This window comes from Epithele typhae (assembly GCF_022376455.1).
Source record: "Epithele typhae strain CBS 203.58 chromosome Unknown BXZ73scaffold_27, whole genome shotgun sequence".
In the NCBI taxonomy this organism is placed as follows: Eukaryota; Fungi; Basidiomycota; class Agaricomycetes; order Polyporales; family Epitheliaceae; genus Epithele; species Epithele typhae.
Window position 1 is genome coordinate 82142 of NW_025954218.1, and position 12179 is coordinate 94320.

General features: G+C 62.9%; 4 protein-coding genes and 1 non-coding gene across 5 annotated transcripts; 2 read left to right on the forward strand and 3 right to left on the reverse strand.

Annotated features, from left to right (window-relative positions):
• Positions 1-670: 670 nt before the first annotated feature.
• Positions 671-2848, forward strand: BXZ73DRAFT_90263 (uncharacterized protein; the record flags this gene model as incomplete). Its single annotated transcript, XM_048025575.1, has 6 exons — positions 671-769; positions 821-1581; positions 1616-1642; positions 1680-1818; positions 1876-2511; positions 2570-2848. The coding sequence occupies 6 exons, from the start codon at positions 671-673 to the stop codon at positions 2846-2848; spliced, it is 1941 nt and encodes a 646-aa protein (XP_047877398.1).
• A 119-nt stretch (positions 2849-2967) lies between these two features.
• Positions 2968-5028, reverse strand: BXZ73DRAFT_101798 (uncharacterized protein; the record flags this gene model as incomplete). The annotated part of the gene is made up of 7 exons (XM_048015014.1): positions 2968-3282; positions 3336-3751; positions 3814-3834; positions 3905-3946; positions 4005-4295; positions 4346-4677; positions 4733-5028. The coding sequence occupies 7 exons, from the start codon at positions 5026-5028 to the stop codon at positions 2968-2970; spliced, it is 1713 nt and encodes a 570-aa protein (XP_047877399.1).
• An 839-nt stretch (positions 5029-5867) lies between these two features.
• On the reverse strand, positions 5868-5947 carry BXZ73DRAFT_t114. The gene has a single exon. It is a non-coding gene; the product is annotated as a tRNA-Leu (tRNA).
• Positions 5948-7721: 1774 nt separating this feature from the next.
• Positions 7722-8933, reverse strand: BXZ73DRAFT_77874 (uncharacterized protein; the record flags this gene model as incomplete). The annotated part of the gene is made up of 1 exon (XM_048022744.1): positions 7722-8933. One exon carries the CDS (start codon positions 8931-8933, stop codon positions 7722-7724), a length of 1212 nt encoding a protein of 403 aa, XP_047877400.1.
• A 1003-nt stretch (positions 8934-9936) lies between these two features.
• Positions 9937-11567, forward strand: BXZ73DRAFT_47566 (MFS general substrate transporter; the record flags this gene model as incomplete). The annotated part of the gene is made up of 5 exons (XM_048019897.1): positions 9937-10063; positions 10115-10184; positions 10334-10580; positions 10631-10796; positions 10852-11567. The coding sequence occupies 5 exons, from the start codon at positions 9937-9939 to the stop codon at positions 11565-11567; spliced, it is 1326 nt and encodes a 441-aa protein (XP_047877401.1).
• Positions 11568-12179: the final 612 nt, after the last annotated feature.

Sequence of the window (12179 nt, forward strand, 5' to 3'; positions counted from 1 at the left end):
CTACCACCAAACATGTGCATGAACACTGTGCATGACTCAGTGCCAGAGGCCTGGGTCGAGACTCGAGTTTCCGGAAGCACCGTACAAGATACACCGGCGAGGACAGCACGGAGCCTGCTCATACATGTACCAGTGAGCGACCATCGTGTCCCACTCTGGAAGAGGGGGAGGTAAGAGCCGCATGGGAAGAAGGAGAGGGTGACTTCGCATCCAATTGTATGATGGGCCGACCCAGCCGAAGATTTTGAATGGTAGGATCTACTGCATAGCATTCGATGTTCCATTGGTCCATGTGGGTCCATATAATGTATAACTCCTACATAGTGTGAACAGTAGACCCCGGCAATTCGCGGTCTGTACACTGGATGCGAGACGAATCACTGCCCAACGATTCCGTGCTAACCTCTCTCGGAAAATTGAAGTTCCTCAAATATCGTGCTATCTTGTTCGATGTCGCGTATCATTGAAGTCGAGGAAGCGTTGTCGAACACGGCGGGCGGCGGGTTGGGCCTCGTCGTCGCGCCCGGTGGCGGCAAAGCAAGGGGCAGGCACGAGGGCCGAGAGTCATCCCAGTCTTCGTACTCGGGCCCGGCCGAGCTCGTGCTCTCCCACGCGCGGATGCTCTCATATCAGTCCCGCCGCCCGCCGTCCCAGCTTGCTTTCGACCTCAATGCCGCCCCTCTCGCGTGCCGCCGCCCGCCCGCGGCGCGCCGCACATCCTCCTCCTCCTACCACCGCCAGCACCAGCCCCCACGCTCCCTCCCCGCCGGTCAAGGACCGCACGGCACGCAAACCCCAGCCGCGTACACACGGCGCCCAGTGCCAGTGCCCAATCGATCCCAACCCCGCGTCGTACGTGCGCACGGACCCGTTCACCGCCCTCTACGCCCTCCGCACCCTCCTCGGCGTGCTCTCCTCCCGCCCGCCGCCGCACACCCACCGTCTCTCCGCGGACGAGCACCGGCTCGCGCTCCACCTCCTCACCCTCGTCGAGCCCTTCGTCGGGCTCGCCCCTTGCCCGCGCCGCGCCGCCCTCGCCCGCCTCCCGACCGAGGTCCTCGACCAGATCGCCTGGCACGTCGACGCCCGCACGGACCTCGCCGCCCTCGCCGCCTGCTGCAAGCGCCTGCGGGACGTCGTCTGGGCGCGCCACTGGGAGTACCGGCTCGTGCGTGCGCGCCCAGGCGCGCTCGGGGTCTGGGCGCACTTCGTCGGGAACAGGGCGCTCGCGCGCAACGTGCGCCGGCTCGAGGTCCTCGACGAGCGCGCGGGGGTTGCGCGCGAGGTCGTCCCGCCCGAGCTCGCGGGCGCGCTGGTGGCGGCGGGGAAGGGCGCGGGGCGGGACACGGAGTTTGAGAGCTCGGGCGACGAGCTGGGGCTGCATGCGAAGCAGGAGCGGCTGCTTCTCGCGGCGCTGGGGAGGATGGGTGCGCTCAGGAGCGTAAGGTGGGCGTGCTCGCACTCGCTGGTCAGGTTTGAGAGGGTGTGGGCTGCACTCGAGCGATGCGCGAGTCTCGAGGAGGTGGAGGTGGAGGATAACGCGGTGTTCCTTGCCCCGGGCATTGGCGCGGAGTCGGGGGAGTCGAGCGAGGATGAGGAGGACGTGGACGGGCAGGCGCGGAAGAAGGCGAAGCAGGTCGTGGTGAGTCCGTGGGTTCGTCGCTCGTGCGAGGGCTGAGGCCTGAGTCGGGCGCGGTGTCGCAGCTTCACGGGCTCAAGACCGTTGCCTTGCGCGGCACAAAGTCCGCGTTTGGTGCGGCCAAGGTTCCGGACCTCGCCCGGATCGCTGCGATGCTGCACCAGTGCCCCAACCTCCAGGTGTGTACTTTGTCACGCGTGTAAATCAGGCGAACTCCTTGGCTCACGCGCACACAGACCCTCGACATCAGCCACGTCTCGCGCAACGCGCCCGGCTTCGTCCCACCCGTCGCGGACGACCTGCTGCTCTGCGGTCGCTGGGCCGCGCTGCGTTCCCTCACGCTCTCGGCCCTCGCCTGCTCGCCCGGCACCGGCCTCGACGCCGCCGCGGCGTTCCTGGCCGCGCACCCCGCGCTCGAAGTCCTCCACCTCGACATCGCCTTCGGTCAGGCCCCCGCGAACGCGAACGCCGGTCCCGACGGCGGCGCAGCGGCGCGGCTGAAGCTCCCCGTGGGCTCCCTGCCGCGCCTCAAGGAGCTCAAAGCACCGCGCGACGTCGCCGCCGCGGTCCTCTCCTGCCCGCTCACATGCGACCCCGAGGGGCCGACGCGCCCGCTGGAGACCGTGAAGGGCGTGCGTCTCACCGGCCCTGCGCGCGACCGCCCGTTCCTGGACGCGTTGCGCGTGCACGGGCAGAGCGTCCGTCGCGTCGAGCTCGCGGGCTGGAACGATCTGGAGGACGTCCGGCGGCTCGCGGAGTGCGTGCCGAAGCTCACCTGGCTGGACGTCGGCCGTCGCGGGCCTGCTCAAGCACAAACGGGCGCCGCAGGTGCAAGTGTGGGCGTGAAGGCGGCGCACGTCGTCGCGAACGCGGTGCGTGCCTTCGCTGCCTCTTCTCTCCGCTGTGCTCACCCGCGCCGTCTCCCACCAGGCCGAATGGACGACAGTGTTGCAGCAGATACCGGAGCTCACGACGCTCCACGGGGTGCGCTTCTTCCACGCCGTCGCGCACACCGACGCAGCCGCGCCCGGGCTCTCGCTCTCGGACCGGTCGCGGACGCGGAAGAACGACGAGGTGGCGAGCGTGCTCGCGTGGCGCTGCCCGCGTCTCCGCCGGCTCGACCACTGGGAGGACGGGGCGGGGCGCGTGGTGGTGCTCGTCCGGGACGCGGAGCGCGTCCGGTACGAAGTGCGGCGGGTCAAGGTGTGAACATTCGAAATGGACAGTGGGATCCGACAACGTATGTTACTTTGTCGCGGCCGTGTGGGCTTCGACCACGAGGCATCACCTTCCATACGGAAGCCAGAGCTGTAGTGCAGTCGTGTCGTCTAGTCGGCGCTCAACCATGAGGCATCACCTTGCTCAGGGAGGTCGAAGTCGAGGTGCAGTGGTATCGTCTGCGTCGAGCCGGGAACGAACGTGGCGTCCGCCACCCTCTCCCTCACCGCATCGTAAAGCTCGTCCCTCATGCGCTTGAGGACGTCGATGGGAAGTCCATCCGGAGGGTACCAAGGAAGAACGGCGGAGCGGGTGCCCGGGAGGACGAACTGCACTCTGTCGGATTGACGTTCGGCGATGAGCTGAGCGAGGAGATGGCAGCAGTAGCAGCACTTTTGGCTGACGCCCATAGCGATCGTGTCGTCCTGTGAACAACGGCAAGTGAGCGGCGAGCGGCGCCGACAGCGCCAGATCGTACCTTGAATACACTTTTCATCAAGTCCAACGTCTCCGCCGACGTTCCATGCCCCTCGAGGGGTGCGTCTTTCGCTGCATGCGCAGACAACGCCCGGGCCATGAGCTTAGCCTCCGCGTGCACGCTTGCTTCGTTGACCTTCCCGACCGCAGTGTCCAGCGCCTTCTGGAGTTCTGCCGCAGGGACGTTGATTTTCTTCTCCTGCAAGACATCTTGGATCACCTTGAGAACGTCGTCAACAAAGGGCCGGGCATCCAACGGCTCCAGGGGTCCGTCGTCGACATAGATAGCAGACACGCGGGGAGGGTGGGATGGTGTCGGCAAAAAGACTATGGCGGTCACGATGTCGAGGGGCACGAGGAGGCTCTTCAGGTATCGGGCAAGACAGTCGTCGTCCCCATCGCCGTCATCAAGAAACGCTGCATACGTCAGCAATTAACTTGAAGTTGTAGGAACGAAAAGCATGCATCGCGACACATACCCTCTTCCTCCTCTACATCGCCTGCCGTCGCGACCGAAACGAGCTGGTGGTCAGCAACACATGGCGCAAACATTGGACCAGATATGCCCACCTCCAATTTCGGATTTGCGTCCGGAGGCCTCCATGACGAGCGCTGATGGGAATCAGTTCGAGGCAGTAGTTTGTGCCACGTGAATGGAATGAGCATGTACCTTCCACACGGGAACACCTCGCCGTGGATATCCCTTTGCGCATCTCACCCAACTTCCTCTGGATGGCAGGAGTGAGGAGAAACTCGAGTACCTTGCTGTCGAGGAGGCGCTTCAGCAGCTGCATCGCGTCATACAGATCGGAAACCTTCTTGAGCGCCTCCAGCACCCTGGTCTTGCGCTCTTCCAGCGTCTCGGTCTTGCGCCGCTTCGCTTTCACCTCCGAGCGCGCCACCAACTCCTCGAGGGTCGTCTGTATGGTGTCGACGCTGTATTTGAAGAGCTTGGCCCATGCTAAGAGGTTGTCAGCCGTGACCTCGTAAGAGTCGTAGTCAGCGCGGGACGCTGGGCGGGAGGGATCTCTTCGCGTTCGAAGGTCGACCGCAGCGCGTTTGGAAGCAGGACGAAGGTCTGATCGGGGATCGAGCCGCGAGTTGCACTCGTTTCGAGCTGCTCGTGGATATAGGTCATCGGGTGCGTCGCAAGGCCCCACATCTTGCCGCCGTCGTTCACACGGGCTAGGAGGTTGTGGCGGCAACGACAGACCACGAAGGGGAAGAGGTCTCGCGTCTTTGCGTCCACAGCTGAGAGGCTGCCTTGGCCCTCCTGGGGCGCCATGACGGACTGGATCATGTTCACGACATCTTGGATGTGTTCCCTGAAAGTGTCGGCATCCCTGAAATCGCAACTCAGCGATCTCTTCTCGATTTGCACACAAAAGGAGAACATACCACTTTTCCCCTTTCTTAACACTGCGTAAAACTTGAGATCCGTTGGCGGCATCCGACCGGAACGGCGCTGATGCCGGCCCGGAAGCCGCACCTGGCGCAACTCGCCCCTCGGACGGGATGTGAGAAGCGATAAATGCAGTGATGGCGTCGCGGTCCATGGTGCCTGTAACAGCGAAGGCTTCATTGCCAGTCGTCAAGAGGGAGGAGATCGCCTGCCATGCGTTCAATCCCGCCTGACCCTGCCTCTTGTTCCTTGACAAGTTGACGGTTGGCACGGCGGGGCAGGAGTTGTGCATGTTAGAAGTCGGCGGCTCGGTCGGGGTCGGACGAGGGGGTAAAGGCAATCGATACCACGCGGTTGGTCCCTATGGGCACCGGGAGGCGAGTACAGACGGACGCGGGGAAGAACGAGGTGGTGGTGAAGGGCAAACGCGTGAGGCGAGTGCGGAACGAGGGACGGCGGCTATCTACGGGATGACTAAGCGCTGGTACCGTACGACCGAGCTTGCTAAGTATGCGGGCAGATTCCAACAGTGCAGGACGACGGAGAGCAGCGTGACGGTGGTTCTGAGCCCAGAGAAAGAGATATGGTCGCCGTCCATGGCTATCCGGGTGGCAGCGACGAGAGGATGAGATGGGACGGCTCGATGGCTAAAGACAAGATGTGGACCGATGACATGGCTTCTCGGCAACGGCCGGTCTCTCACTGCTCGCGGGTCTCCCGACCAAGTAGTCTTACTACCACGGCTCCTAGTGCTACCATCTCCTCTATTTCCTGACCACTTCCCTGCTCGTAAGTACCCCGACGAGCCAGAGAAGTGTGGCGCGGGGTCCCGGAAGAACAAGCTGGCACCGGATACACGGGAGGGCGACGACAAGCTTGTCACTTAGGCGTGTGGATCATTCTGGATTGTCGTTCAAGTTGAAGTCGTGGGCGACGCGAAGTGCAGTGGAGGGTTCGGGCTCCAAAGCACCTGCCCGGACTTCATGCATCTGTATTCATACTGCACAGTACCAATTACATTGCTGTACACGTACCACAACCAAATTCTGCTTAGTGTTGACCCTGAAAATGTTTGGTAGTTGGCCGTGCATGAGCGTGACAGAACAAAAAACAGGATCCAGAGATTTCATGTGACGAGAGTGGGATTCGAACCCACGCCCTTTCGGACCAGATCCTTAGTCTGGCGCCTTAGACCGCTCGGCCATCTCGCCATATGATGTTTACCTATCTATAAAGAAGGGAGCGGTGGTGTTAGTAAGCCGCGTACGTCGCTTGCAGCGTTAAGCGTCGGCTATGAATCTAACCGAGCTTTTGCCATGTGGCTGCCATGTGCGCCGGCCGGCCGAGCCTGCGAGGCTGGCGTCTGTGTGTGGCCGAGCTTGCGAGGCCGCCCTGGGTCGGGACTGTTTTTCGGCCGAGTTTACGAGGTCGATGCGGGTGGCGATGTCTGGCTGAGTTTGCGGCCGCTCCAATACAGGTGGGCCGTTACGCGCAGGAGCGGGAGTAGGGCCGTGTTTAGTTTTAACTTTTAGAGTGGGCCACAGTGCGTAGCGTCCTCACGCACCACCACCCGAGTACTGTACGTGCAGCGCGAGTCCGAGCGCACCGCTGCGAGCCCCGCGTGCGTGTGGCAATATCTATGTGTACACCCAGAACTCCCCACGCACGAGCCTCGCGAGGTGGGGCAACACTGGATAAACACATTGTATTATGGAATGGCCCCTGCACCCAGAGCGAGGCGCTGCAAGGGTATGCCCACGGGTAAAGTCCTGACAGAAGTCCGGACGTGAGCCCTCGCGTGCGAGCAAAATGCATGCGGGTATTCTGCAGTGCGCGCAGAGATATCACCGCATGCGCGCGGGGCTCGCGCCCGTGCGCTCGGACTCGCACTGCACATCGCGCGGCAGTGCGCGAGGGCGGTAGGCGCTGTGGCCGCGCTCCTCCGCGAAAAAGGCCTACGGGCATCGGCAGGCTCTACGAGCCGACCCCGCGCGACACTTCCCTTCTCGCGCGAGGGCACACACACACCGGTGCTACAGTGCACTCCTCGGCGCTCGCCTTCAGCTCACCCCGGGGCATGTGCGCGTGCGTTAAAGCGCAACTGACCGGGGTGTCCAATGGGCACCGGCGGGATATCGCGACGGGGTAACTACCTCCCTTGCCTTCAGCGGATCCTTCAACTCCATACCACCAACACACGCGAGAGCATGTCGAGAAAAGCTCCGCATGCCCCTTTGCAGCACACACTCCAGTATCTCTGTACATAAGTATTATTTATAAAATCCTCAAATATCTACCCAACGTCGCATCTCGAGGGCCAAAGGCCCACACGCGCCGTGGCAACGCCACGGGTGAGAACTAGTGGTTTTATTGGAGTGCGCGTACTCATCTCTACGCGGCACGCCGCACTTCAACCATCGATAGTGGCGTTCAAACATCTTGCGACACACCATGCTTTCTGGAACCCTCTCATGCACGCGTGCTGGGACTTTGACGTCGGCTACAGAGTGGGTTTGAGTCTCAACGTGGCGCCGCGCCGCTGCGGTAGTGCCTTAGAGTCGATGTGACTCTGTTGGTATCTCATTGTGCTGCACGAGCTTATCCAACGTCAGATAAACAGTGAATATGGGAAAAAAGAGACGGTACTGGAAGCGTCGTTAGCGCTTCTCAGCACTTCATAGGGCACTCGACGCGAAGTCCGTCAACCCACGTCACCTCGACATCCCTAAGGACGACGGTGCCGCATACAACGAGGGCGACAAATATCGAATTCCCACCTTCGAATCACGCAGATGCTCACCAGAAGACAGTCGAGTTGCCCTGCTCCTGGTGCGACGTTTTTGAGGCCCACCCGGATTATCCGCGCGTGCGCAAACATCCACGCGCTGACCCTGAGCAAACACATGTTACCTTGAGCCCGGATCTCAGCCGGAAGATGCTCGTGTATGCGGTTTCGGCGAAGGCGAAGGCCTCAAGGCGTGGCCCCTACTTCGACCTTCCGGCGGGACACGTCCCCAGGCCAGACTCGGGGGGCGTGTCAGAACGCGTCCGGCGGAGCCCAGCCATACCACCGTCGCTCCCAGAAACGGACGCACTTTGCGCCCGATTTCGTTTACCGCCAGCACCGTGGAGGATTTTTGAGCCGGGCAAGTCCGCAATTGGCCATGTTCGCGGGGATCCATACTTTAGTACTCGAGCGGTGGCAGCCGTCCACCTCTTGAGATATTCCTTCATACTCGCCCGCGACTCGCCAATGTTCTGATCCCACCCGATTCTTACCACTGCGAATCGATGCGCGTGCAGCGCGTGCTCGTTTGTCCGTTGACAGTTATTCACCTCTGTTTGAATTGAAGCTTCTGTGCCTTGGAGATATAGCGGTCCTGCGAATACCCGCCTGGGACCGTTGTGGAGGGACATGAGGCCTCGAGGATTCGAACCCATCTTTTCGGACGTCGTTCTCGAGGTTCTCATCTGCATCGGCGTATGGACGTCGTTCCCCGAGATAGAAGCAGCCTTCGACGAGCCCCGAAGCGCGGTCGTCGAGAGTCGACCAAGGCCCAGCGCCCAGGCCTGTTCGCCGAGCGCCGTGGTGAAGCTCAGATTTTTTAGAGTTAACGCTCCGTTCAGAAGACTCGCCGTGTGCAGCTGTCGTCCGGCCAGGATTCGCCGCGCGGCCGTTATCGTCTGTACGCCCCAGGCGAGGACGCGCGGGGTGATGGCAGTGATAACCCCCTCCGCCGTCTGCGCGTTCGAATTCTTCGAGTCCCATAGGGGAGCTGCGGCGCGCGGGCCGGGAGGCCAACCCCGCGGCGCGAGCGCTGCCGGACCTCGACGTCGGGGCAGTGGGTACCCCCAGTGCCAGGGCACTTCCAGGGGCCTAATCTCGCGCACGATCTCGTTTGGAACTTGGAATTGGAAGTTGGAAGAGAGCAGGGTGGGTGATCTGAAAACGCAGGCGGAACCTGCCGTCTCAAACGCACGCGGTCGCGGCCGTTGGAGCGCGGAAACGCGGGCGCGTCGACCGTGTCGGAGGTCGGAGGTGGCTGTCGGGGACGGATACAGTGGACGCCTATCCGTAACACCAGGTCGCTCGGATTTCCGCTCGATCGCTCTGGACGAGATGGGATCTGAACTCCGACTGTTTAACCGAGCTCGGCTATGGCTGGAGAGGGGGTCGGACCCCCTCTCCAGACTCATTTTCAGACCCCGAAGATAGCCGAAGCTAAGCGAATGTGATCGGGAGTGGTCTGACCGGCCCTCGCGTTATGGATGGGCGTCCAGTAGTTCATCAGTGCGGGCTCGTTCCACCATCGGGGCGATATGGTCGTGCTCCACGCTAGCACTCTGCCCCTCCGCTACCCCGGCGCCCAACGCGCGAGGAGAGCGCATCCCGCCGCCGCGGCGACCGATCCGAGTTCGCTGGATCGGAGGGGACAACAACGAAAATAAGCGGTGCGGACCCGGTCTTGATTCTGCGCGCGATTCGGGGTGCGTTGGCGGTCGGTTCGCGTTGGGATCAAAGGCGGGCGAGGGGCGCAGGCGGGCATTTGATCGCGTGCGCGCGGGCCCGCGAGCTGATCAGGGGTCCAGGACCAGGCGAGTCGTCGCAGCCTCGCTAGTGTTTTGGGCGGGGTGAAGGAATCTGCCCCCAATCTCTGGCACGGCGGCGGGCGAGCGTTGGGTGTCGAGCGATACCGTTATCTAACGCGCTGGTGGGTGCACGCCCGGCGGACGAGGCGGGCGCGGAGGCGGGCGAAGGGTGCGCGCGGCGGGGTCGAGACAGGCGGCAGCGTGGAGTGGGTGCACGGGACGGCGCGGTCGCTGGCGGAGGGCGGAGACGCGCGAGGCGGCTGGACGGCCATCACGCCCATCTGGCTGGACCATGTGGGCCTCTCCTCCCCGCCTTATCGTCCGTTCGTCTTCCCGTATTAAAGCTGCCGCCGTCCCGACATGCGCCCTCTCTCCGAGCATCCGCCCCCCCGCTCTCCGCGCCCTCGTCGTCCGCCATGTTCATCGACACAATCAAGGCATGGTACATGTATGTCCTCCTCCTCCCCCTCCCCGCGCATACACTCACCCCACTCCCCCCCAGAACGCCCATGGCGCAGGTGGTCCTCGTCGGCATCACCTGGTGAGTCCTCTCCCCGCGCCCCGCCTCACATCCGAGCCAACCACGCCCGTCAGCTTCGCCACAGTCGGCATGTTCAGCGCCGTCTCCAACCTCGGTGCCGGAGGCATTAGCGATGTCGCCCTCTCGGACACCGCCAACGCCGTCCTCTACGCCCTCTTCGCCCTCACCGGTCTCGTCTCGGGTGGTATCAACAACCGTGCGTCCTCTCGTTTCCTCCTCGTCTTTCGCTCCCTTACCTTCTCTCCAGTGCTCGGCCCCAGGCTGACCCTCTTCCTCGGCACTCTGGGCTACGTCCTCTACGTCGGCTCGCTCTGGTGGTACGTTGCCCTCCATCCTCGTCTCTCGCTCCCCCGCACTCCCTCCATCACATCTCCCGCACGCGACCAAATTGATGCCATGTTCCATCACACACCCCTCCGCACATTGATTTCGCATGATCGCTCGCGCATTCTCACTTCCCCATCAGCTACCAGACCCAGGCCACCGGCTGGTTCGTCATCCTCGCCGGCGCCATCCTCGGTGTCACTGCCGCCCTGCTCTGGTCCGCCCAGGGCGCGATTATGATGTCCTACCCGCTCGAGAAGGACAAGGGCAAGGCGTTCGCCGTCTTCTGGGCCATCTTCCAGTTCGGCTCCTTCATCGGCTCCCTCATCGCCCTCGCCATCAACATCGAGCAGGGCGGTCTCTCCTCCGTCTCCACCTCCACCTACGTCGTACGTCCTCTCCACCCCCTCCTCCGTCCCCCGCTCACCCTCGCACGCAGGCCTTTGTCGTGATCATCTTCGTCGGCATCGCCTCGTCCTGGTTGATCCTCCCCCCCAACAAGGTCATCCGTGCCGACGGCACCATCGTCAAGCTCGAGGCCGCTTCCAAGCCCCATGAGGAGGTCGTCGGCATGTTCCGCCTCCTCAAGGACTGGCGCATCCTCGGTCCGTCTCCGCCCCCACCCGTCTCTCCTCGCCCGCTCTGACCCCGGTCCCACAGCGCTCCTGCCCATGTTCTTCGCGTCCAACTACTTCTACGCCTACCAGGGCGCGGTTAACGCGCACGTCTTTGACGGCCCGACGCGCGCGCTCAACGCGACGCTCGAGGGCGCGGGCGCGATCGTCGGCGCGCTCGTCATCGGCTACGGCGTCCTCGACCTCAAGTACTTCCACCGGCGCACGCGCGGCTACCTCGGCCTCGGCGCGACCGTGGTCCTGATCGTGATCGTGTGGGCCGTCGCGCTCTCGTGGCAGGTCACGTTCTCGCGCGAGTCGCTCGAGGCCGCCGGGGACGCGAAGATCAACTACAAGTCGGCGGCGTACCGGGGCAAGGCCGCGCTCTTCTTCTTCTTCTACTTCTCGGACGCGTGCTACCAGGCGCTCGTCTACTGGGTCATGGCCGCGCTCACGAACGACCCCTTCCAGCTCGCGCGCTACGCGGGCCTGTACAAGGCCGTGCAGTCCGCCGGCGCCGCGGGCTCGTTCGGGATGGACGCGGTGAACACGCCGCTGCTGAACGAGCACCTCGCCTCTTGGCTCATGATGCTCTTCTCCTTCCCGTTCTGCTGGGCGGTGATCAAGACGATCAAGGAGACGAACTACGACGACGAGAAGATGGTGTACGTCGACGACCTCAAGCGCCAGCAGGCGGAGGAGGGCGCGCACGAGCCCGAGGCGGAGAAGGCGAGCATCGAGAAGGAGCCCGTCGCGCAGTGAGCGTGCTCGCGCTCTCTCGTTCTCGTTTCCGTCCTTCGTGCTGTGGACATGTCTGTCACGTCGTACTAGTACTATCGCTACTGCTTCCGCTACGCACTTGCTCCCTCATGACACTCTCCCGGCTGATTTTGCCGCCGCCCTCTGGCGACGGAGTACATTGGTTCCGCACGCTGTCGTTTTGTAATTCTAGCTTTCGTGGTTTCTTTGTCGAACGCGGCTGTGTGCGCGAGCCTGAATCAGCTAGATGGAAAATCGTTGCATTCGTCCCGTACGATTCCAATAGCGACGCGTGCGCGCAGATGAGTGTACAGGAGTCCACCCTAGTAGACCCTAGTCTCCCCTGGTCAGACCTTGTTCAAGCTAGAAACCGTGAAGTAGCTATGGGGACGCCTGATGCTCTTCGACTGACCTTCAAGCGGATGGAGGTACACGGCATACCGCGCTCGCTTGCGTTCTGGCACATCCTTCGCGTCCAGCGCGACGTCGAGCTCGAACAGCAGGACGCACCGCTGAGGAAGGCATTGAAGTCTCTTTCTCTTTCCGCACGGAGAGCGCGGTACACGGACGGCCCCCTGTCCACACGGCCACAACTGGTGCCTTCCATACGCAGAA